The following is a 15,971-nucleotide window of genomic DNA, read 5'->3' as shown; positions in this document are numbered from 1 at the left end:
AGGCCCAGCAGGGAACATGTTCAGCTCTGGGATTTTTGGTGAGGCAGGACAAATCCTTCCTCTTCCTCACACTGTTCACTGCATTTCCTGGGGCCTGCCTGCAAAAAGGAGCTCCTTTTTTTCCCTTTCCATGCAGTGAAAAACTGCTCAGGCAGTTGCAGGCAGGTCCTGGCAGTGTGTGGGGACACGTCCTGGCAGTGCTGAGCACCCTGCCCTGGTGTTCCTGGGAACAATCCCAGTCCCAGGCTGGCACTTCCCTTCCTGCTGCTGCCCCTCTGGATTTGGCTGGATCCCCCCCTGCCCCCCATCCTCTGCCAAGGGACACAGTTGTGTGTTTGCTCCTTTGCCTTGAAATGTCATGGAATTCCCATTCATGGAATGCTGGAATGGTTTGGGTTGGAGGAACCTCAGAGCTCATCCAGTGCCACCCCCTGCCATGGGCAGGGACACCTTCCACTGTCCCAGGCTGCTCCCAGCTCCATCCAGCCTGGCCTGGGACACTGCCAGGGATCCAGGGGCAGCCACAGCTCCTCTGGGAATTCCATCCCAGCCCCTCACCACCCTCCCAGCCAGGAATTCCTGCTCAATATCCCATCCATCCCTGCCCTCTCTCCATTCCCTGTGTCCTGTCCCTCTCCAGCTCTCCTGGAGCCCCTTTGGACCCTTTTGTAGGAGTTACCTCATCCTTAGTGGTGAGAAGTGAATCCTTTGTGCCTTTTTTGTCACCTAGATCAGAAAATCTCTCTTTTTTAATAGCTCTCAACTTTAGCTAAGAATGTGTTGGGCAGCACAGAAAGCAGAAGCATTTCCCTGAGTCTGGGCTTTTGTTTCCTGCCTGGATGCAATAACTGCCCTTGTTACCAAATTTATCCAAATGCAGAACTAAAAGATCTGATAGGTTTTTTCCTTGGCCAGATTCTGTTATCTTTGGGCTGTGGTGTGTGTGTGCTAAGTACCACAGAAGGAACTTGTTTCTCCAATGTGACAAATTCAGTAAAATTATCTGTTGGTGCCATCTCCACAAGCAGTTGTCAGTTTTATTATCTGAGTCAGATATTGTTTATACAGACATTTACTGAAATACTGCATTGCCAGTCAAGAAGAACACAAAGATTTTATATATATATTTATATATATATCTAAAAAGCAAAGCTGGCACAGCTGAGAAATACAGTTAGTAAAATACCTAATGCAGCCTGAAGTAGAAAAAGTCTTTTGAAGCCAAAGAATTTATAAAAGCAATCTCTGAAATGCTGCCAGTTTGAGCCAGAGGTGCAAAGCTTAATAACAAGTGAGGACAGGGTAAGTGCAGCCTGCTCACACCTTGTTCTTACTCCAGGTTTGTAGCAGCTTCTGCTCTGAGCAATGAGTTTATTGAATTATGAACATCAAAATTCCTGTGTTTTACTTAGGGCAATGGATTTTACTATTATGGAAGAAAATGGAAGTGATAAGGCTTGGTTGATGAACATAATGATTTTAGAACACATTAATTAAGAAGAGAGCTCACAAGTGCCTATTTCGAGCAGATGGAAAATTCAGGAAATCATCAGAGAGGTAATTGCAGTGGTTATGGAGCCAGAAAAAAAAAAGGGAAGGAGCTCCTGAAGGGAAGCTGAAGGGGAAAGGATCTGATAGAAAAGTTGCCAGTCTCACCTTAGTGCTCAGGGCACAAACCTGGCTGTGGGGAAGAGAGAGAAGGTGCAAAACAGGGGGAAAAAATGTGAATAATAACAAAGAGCAGGGATTGTGCCCGGGGGAGATGCTGACTCCTCATCCTGGAAAAGGGGGAAATGGTACCAGCTGCATTGCAGGGCTGAACTGGCAGCTGCCACAGGAGAGCTGACACTAAAAGTGGGGAAATTGTGGCTAAGGAGCCTCAGAGGTGGCAATAAAAACCAGGGAGCACCAAGCTGGATGCAGCAAGGTGAGAAAGGTGGGACTGGTAGAGAGCCAGCTCAGAGGGGAGAGGGGGAATTAAAATCCACCTTTTGGAGTGGATTTTAATGAGGAGAATCATCAGCCTGAAGTCTGGGAATGGACACAAACATGTCTGGGTCCATGGCTGCCCTTTCCCAGTCTCTGGAGCCAAGCTGGGGCTCAGCCAAGCTTCATCAGCCCTCAGGTGTTCTGGGTGGAGTGATGCTGCATCAGAAGGAGTATTGGGAGAAAAAAAGCTGCACAAACCAGCTGGAAAAAACGCAAAAATGCAGTTTGACATGGATGTCATCATCTTCATCATCTTCATCTTCCTCAGAGACAGGACCAGGCAGTGCTGCAGCCACAAGAAGTGACCTGAAGAGCACAGTACAGAAATTGTGATTCAGGAATGGCACTGAAAATGAAACTTCAGGAATAGCAGAGGAGCAGCCAGCAGGGGATCAGTGGATAGCTGTTATTTCCTGTCACCTGTTCACACCCAAATGAAGGCTTTACTATTCCCTCTACCTTTATCCCCTTTGCCATTTCAGTGCTGGGGTTCCTGGCACTGAAATCCAGCAGGAAGGCAGGATTCTGGGAGCTGGGGAGGGAAAAGTTCCATGGAAATGAAAAGGTGAGCAGGTGGAGGATCAGCACCATCACATCTCCTTGCTGCAAGGAGTGTGCTGATCATCCCAGCTTGGGCTCTCAGCTCCTGGGGGCCTTTTCCAACCTCAGTGATTCTGGAATTCCAAGGTTTCCCATGGCTCCAGGGATGCATCTGGGTCCCAAAATGCTGCTGGACCAGAGGTGGCTTGGGGTAAGAGCCACCCTCAGCCTTTGACTCCTCATTTATTTTCCTTTGGCTCCTCTGAGTCTCTCCAGTAATTCCAGCAGCAGAGCCCCAAACCTGTCTCTGCCTCCTGCATTGTGCAGACCTTAAATTGCAAATAAACTTGATAATAGAAGAGAGGAACTGAGGAAGACTGAGTAATAAGACTTGGATACCACAGTGCTGCGAAGCCTCAAAGCACTGATAACAGATAAAATCAAATTATCAGAATCTGGGTGTATTTCACAATTAAAAATAATGGTTTTAATTAAAATAATTCCAGGGGAGAGGGAAGTAAAGTATCATTAGCCACGTTTTATGCTCTTCCCATAACTTCATATCAATCTGAGAGCTGCTGTTCCTAGAATCATGGAATCCTGGAATGGTTTGGATTGGAGGGGGCCTTTAAAGCTCATCCTGTTTAAAGCTCATCACCTGTCACTAAACCAGGCTGCTCCAAGCCCTGTCCAGCTTGGTCTAGAGCCCTTTGTCAGGTGTCTGTGAATCCCACGATGGGATTTTTTTATAATATTTTGTTGCAGTCCTCTCAGTTTCACCACGGCCCCATCACTCCCAGGACAGAAACTGCTCTGTGACTGAGCAGGACGAGGTGTAAAACATCCTGAAATCCTAGAGAAAACACTCCTGGATTTGTTGGGGTGCCGATCCATTTGAGGGTGCATTTAATGATGGCAGAGAAGGATGGCCCAAGGAGCAGAGGATGAGAGCAGAGCTTTAGCTGTGTGTCAGACAAACCCTCCTCCCCGCAGAGCTGCATTTGCTGCGAGGCCACGCTGGGGTTAAGCAGCAGAGCAGGTTCCAGGAGCTGTGGGGGGAGGATGGGAGCAGATTGCCAAGGCACAATTACAGTAAATGAAGGAAGCACAGCCCACACCTGTGCCTGGGACCCCGAGCTCCAATCCAGCCCTGATTGCATCTCCAGGGACTTCCCGGAGGTAAAGTGTCAATTAGTGTAATGACCCTGGACTTTGTCCACTCTGCTCCTCTGTTTCTGAGCGTGGAATAATTTCATGGACGCTGGGGGATCTCTTTTAGCAAACTCCTCACAACACCACCTGCTCACCCTCTCATTCTTGCACTGTTATTCCCAGCTCTCCTTGCTGGGATTGCTGAGCTGGAATACGAAATGCAGCTCGCCCCCGAGGCAGCATCCTCACAGACAATGGTGCCCAGACACCTGTACAGATAATTCCAGCTCTTTTTGGAACAGGGAATGCAGCAAACCTGGCCTTGCAGCCCAGGCCTGCATATGCATTCCAGGAAAGGATGGGACTCCAGGTAGGAGAGGTTCCCACCTCCCTTAACAGCTCACACTGATTACCATGAGGTAATTATCCCTATTTTGCATGCAAATTCCAGGCACTTTTGCAGATTTTGTCTCAAAATGCACTTGCTTAGGGCTGGAGGCAGTTTTAACTCCTGTGCAGTCAGTAAATGCTTCACAAATCCGTGGATTTGTGGGATTTTGGGGCATGTTGTGGAGCTGAACAGAAATATCTGAGAAAAAACTGAACCGTGGAGCCAAGGCAGGAAAACCAACCCCCATGGAATGGGGATATCCACGGGGTCAGGAAAAGAAAACCAACCTGCATGGAGCAGGGTTGGGTGGGATATTGGGCAGGAATTCCTGGCTGTGAGGATGGGCAGCCCTGGCACAGGTGTCCAGAGCAGCTGTGGCTGCCCCTGGATCCCTGGCAGTGTCCCAGGCCAGGTTGGATGGGGTTTGGAGCAGCCTGGGACAGTGGGAGGTGTCCCTGCTATGGCAGGAGGTGGAATGAGATGAGCTTTAAGTCCCTTCCAGCCCAAACCATTCCAGGATTGTCAGATTCTATGAAATTCAGGAGCTTTTCAGGATACTCCGGATTTCGGGGTGGTCCTTCAGCTCTCTGCAGCAGGATCCATCCAGCTGGGTGTGAGAGCAGCAGCTCCAGCTCCTCATCCCACATTCCCTTCCGGCTCTCTATCAGCCCAGCCCCACAATCAGCCTCTCCCTGGCTGCCTGCCGAGCTGGGATATTTATAGGGTTTACTGGAAAAGCTTGGCACATCGCTGGCCTTCCAAATGGGATTGTTTTGCAAAGAAGGAAATTAGCTGGAGTGTGGGGCTGGTGGCCAGCTTGGCCTGGGAGCAGAGAGAGCCCGAGGTCAGGACCCAGCTGCATTGTTTCTTTTATCTTCAGAAGGAATTTGCAGCTCTCTGTGGGGTTTTTGATGTTGGGTTTTTTTTTTAAGTGACTCTTAACGTGATGGACAAAGAGAGATCATTATTAGGAATCCTGCTTTTTAGAAATACTTGAGATATTAATGAAGTGCACCCTGAAGCACTGCAACAAATACCTGCTGGAGGAATCCATGGGTCAGGATCTGGTCATTTCTAACCTCGTTGGGGGCATGGCAGACGGGTCCCAGCTTGGAATAATCAAGCTGTAATGGAAGAATGTGGATGGGGCAGAACCTCAGCATGCTGTGGAATGGGGGAGGTATTCTCGTCTTGGACAAGGCCCTTCTATTCTTCTCTCTGTTTGCATAATTTGAGTTCATTTCCTTGGTGGTTGTGGAGTTGAACTGGCCCGGGGTTGTGTTTGAAAACCTTCCTGAGAACACTCTTGTAAAACAAAATATTGACATTCCCTTCCTTCCCTGCACCAAACGCCTCTGCCCGGGGCAGGTGTTCCAGGAGAGCTCTTGGAAGAGTGGGGGATGAGTGTGGAGAGCTGCTGACCTCAGGTGGGACACACTGGAAAGGCTGGCCTTGGGAAATTTCTGTCCTGAGCTGTCTGGGAAAGTGTTTGTCCTGTGTCTGGGAAGTCTCCCCTGGTAATCATTGAAGGGACAGCTCAAGGACAACCCAGAAATGCACTTTTATTTGCTAAGACAATTCCCTAGGGAATCCACATGAGCTCCTAGCAGATCTGCACGAGGAGGAAACATTCAGGGCCCTGGAGCAGCACTTTGGAAAGCTGAGCTGCTCTGGATCCAGGTGATTTCTGGGGAGGACAATGCACTGCCATCCCTGCCCTAAGCAGAGCACCTGCACCCTGCCAGCCTGCATTCATTCCCTACACACCCCCGGGCAGCTGGCAGGATGTTTGCACATCTCCTCCTCCCTGAGGCCCAGGGAGAGTCTTGTGGGCCAGCCTGGTGATGTGGACAGCAAAATAAAGCCCCAGCAGTAACCCCTGTGCTTTTCCCCTGCAGTTTTGCCAGTGAGGAATACCAGAGGGCTGTGGAGCACATCTCAGGGCTGGTGCAGCAGCACAAGGCCAGCCTGGTGCCAGGCCAGCCCCAGCTCAACGTGTGTGACCAGGCTGTCATGGTGAGTGCCTAAAGCACAAATGCACTGGGGAATCTTTGGGTTCAAACACATTTTGTAAAGGTTTCATAAAATGTCAGTGTTGGGAAGAGATGCACGGTCACCTGTTGGTGGCTTCCTTGCTTAGAGACAGAGCAGATCCTTCTTTTCCTTTCTAATCCCCTTCTGCAATCCCCAAAATCCTGGAAACAAGGAATCCTGCAATGGTTTGGGTGGGAAGGGATCTTAAAACCCATCCAGTGCCACCCTTGCCATGGGCAGGGACACTTCCACTATCCCAGGGTGTTCCAGTCCCTGTCCAGCCTGGCCTTGGACATTTCCAGGGATCCATGGGCAGTCACAGCTTCCCTGGGCACCCTGTGCCAGGGCCTGCCCACCCTCACAGGGAGGAATTTTTTCCCAATATCCCAATATCCCATCCATCCCTGCCCTCTTTGTTTTGAGTCCTCTATGGGACAATTTTCAGTGATGTATCTTTGTTCTTGCTCTGTCTCCTCCAATTCCCCCCATGCCTGAATTTTCCAAAGTCTTTATTGAAATTTTCAGGAACATTTTCTGTTTTCTCTTTCAAGTCTCCTGTTGGGAAGTTACAGTTTGGTTTCCCTGTCAAACACTGCTTAGTTTGTTGAAAACCTGGGAAAGAAACTGGATAATCTGGGGGAGGTTGTCACTTGACAGGAGGTTGTGTCTTCTGAGGGAATGTGTCTGTGGGCTGACAGACAAAATAGTACCAGGCAAAATCTTCTTACAGACAAAATCTTGAAATGGGCTGTTACAAAACAGTAACAGAAATAATCTGAATCAGTCAGAACCTGCTGCCTCTGGTCTGTCACCAGCAAAGAACAAAAGGTGGAGCTGTAACAGTAACAAGGCAAAGATCTCCCTTAGCTTTGTCCCATCTCTTTATTTTTGGATGTTAAATAGGAAAAAGATTTGAGGGCCCATTGTTTCTGTGTTGTTTTCTTTCCTTATTCAACTTTTCCCTTAATGAACACTGTTCTCTGCTCCTCTGGGAACTTTTGGATTCAGGCACTGTCCCCAGGGCCTGGCTGCTGCCAGAGCCCTGCACTGCAAAGGCATTTCTTCCAAAACTGCTTCACAAATTGAAGGCACAAAGTGAGCTGGGGGATCCTAATCCCAGGAGAGATGTTTCAATCCCAGCAGGAACCGTGGGGAGTTTTCCAATCTGTGTACACTCCTCCCAGGATACCTCCATGGTCACTCCACCAAAGTATCAGGCACCAGAAATGAAGATAAGCAAATCTTTAGGGAGTGATTGTGTTGCTGGGGTGAAATGGGGCCTAAATCTGTTTTTGGGGGATGCTGAGGAGATAATTTACTGACACTGTCTCCTGTCACCTGTTTATTTGATAAGGGTGTTTGATGCATTTGGGAGAGAGGAGAAGAATTGTCTTGCTTGTGTTCAAGGAAGTGTCCAAGGCCACAGAGGGACAGGACACAGGGAATGGCTTCCCAGTGCCAGAGGGCAGGGATGGATGGGATATTGGGAAGGAATCCTTCACTGTGAGGGTGGTGAGGGGCTGGCACAGGGTGCCCAGAGCAGCTCTGGCTGCCCCTGGATCCCTGGCAGTGTCCAAGGCCAGGTTGGACACTGGGCTTGGAGCAGCCTGGGACAGTGCAAGGTGTCCCTGCCCATGGCAGGGGTGGCACTGGATGGGTTTGAGGTCCCGTCCCAGCCAAACCATTTCAGGATTCCAGGACAGCACATGGATCAATCTGCAGCCCAGGACTGATGGAAGCACCAGAGCAGGGGAGGGGTTTGCAGCCCATCTGTGCTGGATCCCAGGTCCAGGGAGCTCCCCCAGAGCCAGCTCTGCTGGGTTTTCCTGCTCTGGAAGTGAGGGAGAGGCTGTTCCATGCAGCTCAGGGCTCACAGCACACGTGGTGTCCCCAGGGCTCCCAGCACAGACCAGCAACGGGACTGGGACTGCAGGAGTGCAGCACAGACCATTTATTGTTCTGCTTTTTCAAAAGAACTAACATTTCATTTCATTTCATGTGTTCCTTTGGCTCTCAGTTCCTTCTGCAGAGCTCTCTGAATTTTCCAGCTGTGGCTGCACATTTTAAACCAGAGGAACGGATTTAGAAAATGGCATTAATTGTTCTGAAAGCCTGCAGAGCCCTCGGTGCAGAGGTGCCTCCAGCACTGCTCCCTCTGTGTCTGCTCCTCTGCAGGAATAGCTGGTGTCTCACTGCCATCTGTTGTCAGCTCCATGGAACAAAAACCTGCTCCAGTGATTTTTTTTGGTTTTTTTTTCCCTGGGGTTGAGCATTTCTTTTCTATAGGAATTTAATTCCAAGAAAACAGAAATACTTGCAGGGTGAAAAATCAACAAAATGAAAGGCAAGAGGTCAGTGTTGAACTGGTCTTTAATAGGGGACAGCAAGAATGTCCCTTGGATGGACAGACAATGAGCACAGAAGATTCCTGAAAGCAGAATGGGAATTGTTATCTGCCCTTCCCATGACCACAGTCCCAAATTTTAAATGGCAAAACCTCAATGAAATTAAAAATATTCATTTATCCAAATTCCTTCCTCCATTAATCCCTCTGGAAGCTGAGGTTGGCAGTGGATCTCCTTGCTGGTGTCCTTTTTCTGTTCCACACATTCAGGTAGCTCAAGGAACGTGGAAACAAGGAAAACAAATAATTTTGGTGTGCAGTGGAAGAGGTGTCTCAGGAATGCTTCTTGCTCCATCTGCCCATGGATTCATCATCAAAATTCTCATTCAAATACCAACATTCTTATCTCTCTCACACCCTTGGCCTTCTGCTGCCTCTTGCTTCCTCAGGAAAGTGCCTGGATATTGCAGTGCTGAGAATGGGAGCTCCCCTGGAATCCCAGGAAAACTGGGGGTGTCACCAAAACCTCCTGCTCTGGTTGCTCTGTGCTGCTACAGGAGAGGCAGGAGGCTCACCAGCATCCCAGCAAACTGGACTGGGAGAGGCCAGGCAGGACTGGTGTGTCCCAAATGAGGGAATCATTTGCTGCACAGGATTTGTAGCCTTTCCCAGCTTTTATTTGAGCAGTGTTTGGAGTGGGGAAGTTTATGAGCCCAGAGGCTTGGCCTGCAAGAGGAGTTTCATTTTTCAAGCAGCACATAAAAGTGTCTTTGTGAGGATCATAAAGAGCTGCTTGGGGTAAGAGCTTGGTGTGAATCATCTTTGTGTCTATTTCTGTTTGTTTTTAACAGAATTGGTCCCCTCCAGGCTGTGAGAAGCTTGGGAAATGCCTGAAAGCACCAGAGTCTGATCCTAAGAAATGCTCTTGGCCTCACTGATGGCTGCAGCCCTCCAGAGCTACCCAGAGGCAGCTGGACATGCATTTTCCAGTGCCTGCTCCTGTTGGCACTCCTGTTTACACAGGAAGGGTGTGATGTGTGCATGATATCATCACTTGCTCTTCCAAAAGGGCCAGTGTTTATATTGCTCGTGCTCAGGGTTTAGCCTCTACTCCTCTCTTCTCCCAATTCTTTCCCTAAATGGTAACTCCAGTGAAGGATTGCTTCAGCTGTAAAAGCTCTCTGGACAGCCACGACTCTGCCATCAGCTCCAAAATGCCATGGATCACTCCTGCTCCTTCCAGCACACCTTGCTCTCTGGGGTGCCCCAACAGGAGCCATGGGACAGGTCAGGAAACTCAGAGCTGCCAGAGAGCCCTGCCCAAACTGCCCGTGTTTTGTTTGACTGTAACTTGTTTTTTTTAACTTTTCATTTCCATTGTGAACTTTGGACATCAACTTGTTTTTCCTTTCTGCTGAAATCTGTGAGTTCTGGGTGCAAACAAGGGATCCCTCCTGTTCACAGCTGAGGGGTTTGGATCCAGGGAGGATGCTCTGAATTCCTTCCATGTGTAGCTGCAAACATTCCCTAGGTTCTGGTGTAAGGAAAGGTGAGGATTGTGTTCAGGTAAGTGTTGGATTGGGGTTACAGCCCCAGGAGAGCTGGAGAGGCACTTTGGGAAAGGGCCTGGAGTGCCAGGACACAGGGAATGCTTTCCAGCTTCCAGAGGGCAGGGTTAGATGGGATATTAGGAAGGAACAGTTCCCTGTGATGTGCTGAGGCCCCAGAGCAGCTGTGGCTGCCCCTGGATCCCTTGGAAATGCCCAAGGTTGGAGAGGGCTTGGAGCAGCCTGGGCTGCTGGGAGTGGGATTGCACTGGATGAGCTTTCAGGTCTTTTCCAACCATTCCAACCCAGACCATTCCAGGATTCTGTTGCCTCGTTGGTGCAGGACATTTGTGGGGAGCTGGGGGTGAGGTGTTCATTTCAGGGCTTTCCTTAATTTTCAAAAATCTGGGTCTAAAGCTGGTCCAAGCCACTCTTCCCATCTTGTGCTCTGGGCCCAGGCAGTGCAGGCTCAGAAATGTCCCTTTGCATCAGCCCTTAACTCCTGACCCCATTTCCAGCACACACTCTGCCAGGAATTCTCCCTGTGCAAACTTTCCCCAGCCTGGGTGCAGCTCTCCTTTAGCCACAGTTCCTGGGGAACACGGAGCCTTTGCTCAATTCCACAGGGCAGATCCCTGCTCTGCCTTGGAGCCCGTTCCACACCCTTCCCTGTCTCCCATAAACCTGTCTGGATTAAAACCAGGCTCCTTCAGGGCAGCAGCTGGAGGGAGCCCTGAGCATGTTTGGGTTCCTGTGAGGGTGCAGAGGCCCTGGCACAGGGTGCCCAGGGAGCAGCCTGGGACAGTGGAAGGTGTCCCTGCCCCTGGCAGGGCTGGAACAGGATGAGTTTTTAGATCTCTTCCCACCCAAACCATTCCATGATTCTCCATTTGTCCCACCAGCAGCTCTGCTTCCACCCCTGCAGTCTTTCCCACGTGCCCTCTCTGGGTGATGTTGTGCTGCCTTAGGAAAATCCAGGTGCTCTGTACCTGGAAACAGCTCAAATTCCTTCCCAAGCTGAGCTTGGAGCTGCTTGGGAGCTCTGCTTCTGTGCCAACTGCTGTGCTCTGCTGCCTCTGGGCTCTCTCTGCTTGTTCCTGCCCTCCTGTAATCCCAAACACTCCCATTCTCCCCATTCCCACGGTTTATGTACCTGTAATCCCCACCATGGTAATTCCTGGTGTGTGTCTCCTGAAGCTGGATAATCCCATCAAACTGGAATAAGAGCAGCACTTGAGTCAGCTCTTGCTGTTCCACCTCTCAGAAATCTCAGCCAGCATTTCAGGGATCCCTGCACATCTGCAAGTGACATTTGTTTATGGCCCACATTTCTTAGGATGTTCCTAATTGTCATTCAAGTATATCGTGGCATTTCCAGCTCATCCAGAACATTCCTCCTTGTTTAGACACAGCTCAAGGCTTGGCAGATCTGGCCAGCAGCTCCCTCAGAGGTGAGGTGAGGGCTGGGAGCAGTTGTGGGTCTGTCAGCACAGGACACCAGATAAAACCAGAATTCCCCATTTTCTGGGGCTGCTCCACCTCTGCTTTAGGGCTTCTCCATGTCCAGGGAAGGGAATGGAGCTGGGAAGGGGCTGGAGAATTCCTGAGGGAGCTGGGAAAGGGGCTCAGCCTGGAGAAAAGGAGGCTCAGGGGGAATTCCTGGCTCTGCACAACTCCCTGACAGGAGGGGACAGCCAGGGGGGAGTCAGGCTCTGCTCCAGGGAACAGGGACAGCAGCAGAGTTGTGCCAGAGGAGGGTTAGGTTGAATATCAGGGAATTTTATTCATGGAAAGAGGGCAAAGCATTGGCATAGGGCAGTGGTGATGTCCCCATCCCTGGAAGTGCTGAAAACCACGTGGCTGTGGCATTGAGGTGAGCACGGTGGTGCTGCTGGGCTCAGGGTTGGACTCGATGATCTCCAAGGTCTTTCCCAACCTCAGTGCCTGTGATTCCACAATTCTGTCACCTGAGCCCTGCATTCACTACAAAGCTCCCACCAGAGGAGGGAGTCCATGGCTGCAGCTCCCTGGCAATCCTGGCAGCCCTGAAAGCCTTGCGAGGTGACAGCACTTTGTGGGATTTTGTGCTGCTTAGGAAGAGTTCCCCCAGCATCAGAGCTGTGCCCTGGCCTGGCCACGCTCCTCAGTCCCCCAGAGTTCGCTCTGGACACCTCCTCCCTGTCCCCTGCCTGCTGCTTCCTCCTTTTCTCTTTCACAGCTGCACTTTGGAAGATCCTGCTTTGCCCCTGGAATTTGCTCTGAGCAGCCACGGGGTTTGTGCCCCACTCCCAGCACAGCAAACCCTCATTCCTCCCTGGAATGGTCTCAGGACACAGATCCTGGAGGGAAATTTTGCACTTGAAAGCAAGTAAGTGAAGCCATGGAGTGTCTGTTTAGAATAAAAGGACACGAAGGAGATAATAAATAATCAGGGTTTAAAGTGACAAAGCTTCTGCTTTAAATTGAAATAGGAATAGTTGTTTTACAGCTGGATAATAGGAGGAATTTTAAATGAATGCCTTTCCTAAAAATGTACGGATTTTACAGTTGTGAAGTAAAGAACTAATGAGGACAAATAAACTAATTTATCAGCAATGCAGTCTGTGATTTCACCTGTAACCCTTTGCTTTGGGGCACTCTCCCAGATTCACCTCCTGGATCATGGGACTGACTGGGGTTAAAAATAACTTGGTTTGTTTTCCTGGAATTATTTTTACCATGGATCAATGTCCCAGCCCCCACGGTGCAGTTCAGAGGCTGGGGGGGAAGCAGGGCCAGCACAGGGGTTGGGGATGGTGCCTGCAGCCCCCACTGCCCACTCAGGCCACATCTGCCCTTAAAAACCATCCTGAGCTGCTGGCCCGAAGCTCCCCAGTTTGGGAACTGGGGCAGGAATGGGGCTGGAGGGATTTCCTGCCCCCTCAGGGGCTGCAGGAGCCAAACTGGTCTGGTGGTGGCTTCTGTTCCCGAGCTAGGAGACAGAAATGCCAAAGGAATGCTGGAGTTTAGGGCTGTGATGGTCCTTTCTTTATGTTTATTATGCTGAACGTTAAAAGCTTAATATCTTCCTGGCCTAAAAGCCCAAAGAATTTCCTTTTTGCCTTTAATTTCCAATTAGCTGAGCCTCTCAAGCCTCCCAGCTCTGCCCCTGAGGCTCTGTTATCATCCCACCCTCCATGCAGAGAAGCTTCCGAAATGGATGGAACTAATAATCATGGAAAAACTCCTGCTGCATTTCCAGGCTCTGGCTGCAAAAGTGGAGCCTCGATTTCAAATCCTGCAGCGACAAATGGATTATTTCAGTGGCAAATTGGTCCCTGGGGACCAACAATTTGGGGAGCTGAAGGCTGGAAGTGGGAAGCAGCACATCAATTCCCTCACTGAGAGCCGAGGTTAATGCCCTGCAAACTGCCCTGAGTGCAGCAGGGAAGGAGAACTCGGCTCTGCCTGTCCGAGGGGAGCTCAGGAATGTGTCAAAGGCAAAATGGGGACGTTTGGAATGAGGGAAGCCCATGGATTTGCTGGTAGAACCTGGGGGCTCTTTCTGTGGGATTTAACTAAAAGAAGTGGAACTGGTATCTCCAGGAAGGAGACTGTGGGACTTGGGACAGTAGTGGAAGTTCCCACACCTGTCACCTCCAGCCTTTCCCAAACATCATGGACAGCATCCCAAAATTCCTGGTTTCACATAAAGGATCTCCTCAAGGTGGGACTCTCTTATTTTCCCCAGTGACAACAGTGTTGAAATAACCCCATGAAAGAATTCCAGCAGCTGAAGAAGGACCTGTGGAAGGTGAGAACTGAGCAGAGTTTGTGGGGGAGGAAGGTTTGGGGTGCTGGGAGGTGATTTTTGGCTGCAGAGTCCCCAGCAGCTTCTGGAGCACAGCCAGCAGAGAAATTCCTCCCCAGGGATCCTGCCCTTGTCCTCAGCACTGGGAAACTTTACAAACTAAACACACTTTTATTCTCCTAAGAGTTCCTTTGCTTGTTCAGCTTCCAAATAACTGTTGTGCAGTTAGAATGGCCTGTTTTCCATCTCTCCTAGCACTTAGAATACTTGGAAATCGACTTTTCCTTTTGTTTTCTGGTAGCATTGGATGTTTTTCTATGTTATCAGGAGGCGACACTGTGGTGCCCCTTGAATTAAACTGTCAGGTTTTAAGAACAGCTGCAAGGGAAGAACTGAAATCCCATTTTGGGTTCTTTTTTTTTTCCTTTGGAAAACGGCTATTTTAAACACCAAGGCTCCATTTGCCTGTTTTCTTTATATCCCCTTCCACCGTTTAAAGTTTTGTTGTTGCTTGAAGTCGAGTTGGGATTATATAAATCCTAAATAAAGGTGGATCCGTAGCCAGAAGCTTGTGGTCTTTTAGGAGGGAGAAAAAAAAACCTCTGCCTTGCAGCTTCTGGAGAGAGGCAATCTGGCAGCTCTTGGGGCCTTTGTCCCTCTTGGAGTCACTTAACACCCTCTGGGTGACAGGAGGTTGGTAGCACAATTCCCAGCTGAAAGGGAGAGCAGATAAAAGCCAGCAGCGAGGAATGCGAGCCAAATCCATTCGTTCTGGATCAGCCACAAAATCCAGGCTGCCCAGGGGAGACAGAGGAGTTTTGTGTCTTCTCCAAGGGCTCGATCCAACCTGCTGCAGCAGGCAGGAGGTGCTGTGCTGGGCTCTGAGGGAGGCAGAGCTGGAGCACGACGTTTTTCCCTCTTTTAGGGGGACAAAACCAGCTCTGAGGCTTCTATCCCGAGCCCAGGCATCTGGCTGGGGAGCTGCATTCTTCTGGTGTTGAAATAAGAGATTTCAAATTTGTTGTTGGGGTTTTTTTTGGTGGTTTTTTTTTTTTTTTTTTTTAAGGGTTTAAAGTGCATGAGTTTCCTCAGCTGAGATTGAAACGAAACATTCCAGTGGATTTGCAGGGGAATTTTTGTGCTCGTTTTCCCTCGTGGAAGGGAGATGTTGAAATTCAGGGCATTTTGTTCCACTTCACACTGAAGTGTTAAAATGCTGAACGGAACAGAAACTTCCAGGCTCAGCACAGCTCTTTAATTGCCTGGTTAAGCTGATTAAAGTTCATTCCCAAGCTTTCCTATTGCCAGTTTCCGTGCTCCCTGGCTAATAGCACCTCTCCTATCAGCATCTCAAAGCACTTTTAAATCACTGATGGCCTCGGTGTCCAGAAAAGAGACAAAGCCAGAGGCTCCTGGGGGAATCCAGATTCCAGGTGCTGATTCCTTTGGCAGGCAGGGATCAGCCCTGAAGCTCTGTGAGCCACGAGCAGATGTGGAGTCACCTCCCGGGTGATATTCCAGAGCCCTTTGACATCACATTTGGAAAGTGGTCCTAGGAAAGTTCTTTGCAGATGGAAATTGCAGTAGGAGTCAGCAGTGTTGTTTGAAAGGTGGAATAATCACGGGGAAAACCGATTTCCTTGGGGTGTTCCAGTGCTGTGGGTGCAGTTGGGATCCTTGGAGATGGGGGGTAAATCAGGAGTTCTGGCAGGAATCTCAGGAATGTTGGCTTTTAGCCATGATTTCTGGCAGCTGGGTCGCAGCAAGTCCAGTTTGGTGTAACCTTTGTGCCCTTCCTGGCAGAACTGATGGAGACACTGATCCCACATCCGAGGAGGAGGAGAGATCCTGGCTGTGGGGTGGAGCACTGGGGGCACTCAGCACCTCATCCTGGTGAGGGTTTGCCAGGGCCTGGTTGGGATGAGGGGTCTGGGAACCTCACTCAGCCTCCAGGAAAATGTGGTGGAGTCTCCTGCAGTGAGGGTGGGATCGTGGGGGGGGTCACAAACAGGACAGGGGTGACATAGACCCCCCCATTCTGGCCCCTCTGCTAGTGAGAGGCAGAAGCTGCCTGGCAGGCTGAAAAGATCCTTTTTTTCCCAGGAAATAAGCTCCTGCTTATTTATTTCCACGAGTAGGCAGATAAATTCCATCAGCAATTCCATCTGCCAGGAAGAAGAGGAG

At 49.8% G+C, this 15,971-nt stretch overlaps 1 protein-coding gene across 6 annotated transcripts in view; it reads left to right on the top strand.

Moving 5' to 3' along the window:
- Positions 1–12,592, top strand: part of GALNS (galactosamine (N-acetyl)-6-sulfatase) — a 41,807-nt gene extending 29,215 nt beyond the window's left edge. For 5 of the 6 annotated variants that reach the window (XM_014874475.2, XM_088172132.1, XM_088172130.1 and 2 more), the window contains 2 exons: positions 5,971–6,088; positions 9,302–12,592. In XM_014874475.2, the coding sequence (XP_014729961.1) occupies positions 5,971–6,088; positions 9,302–9,388 (205 nt within the window). In that variant the 3' untranslated portion in view covers positions 9,389–12,592. Of the gene's footprint in view, positions 1–1,412; positions 1,558–5,970; positions 6,089–9,301 lie in introns of those variants that run through there. The other variant, XR_001402969.2, reaches the window with a different exon arrangement.
- Positions 12,593–15,971: the final 3,379 nt, after the last annotated feature.

Source organism: Sturnus vulgaris, chromosome 12, assembly GCF_052056855.1.
Source record: "Sturnus vulgaris isolate bStuVul1 chromosome 12, bStuVul1.hap1, whole genome shotgun sequence".
Lineage (NCBI taxonomy): Eukaryota > Metazoa > Chordata > Aves > Passeriformes > Sturnidae > Sturnus > Sturnus vulgaris.
The sequence above is the reverse complement of the archived record's forward strand: the minus strand, read 5'-3'. Positions and strand labels throughout refer to the sequence as shown.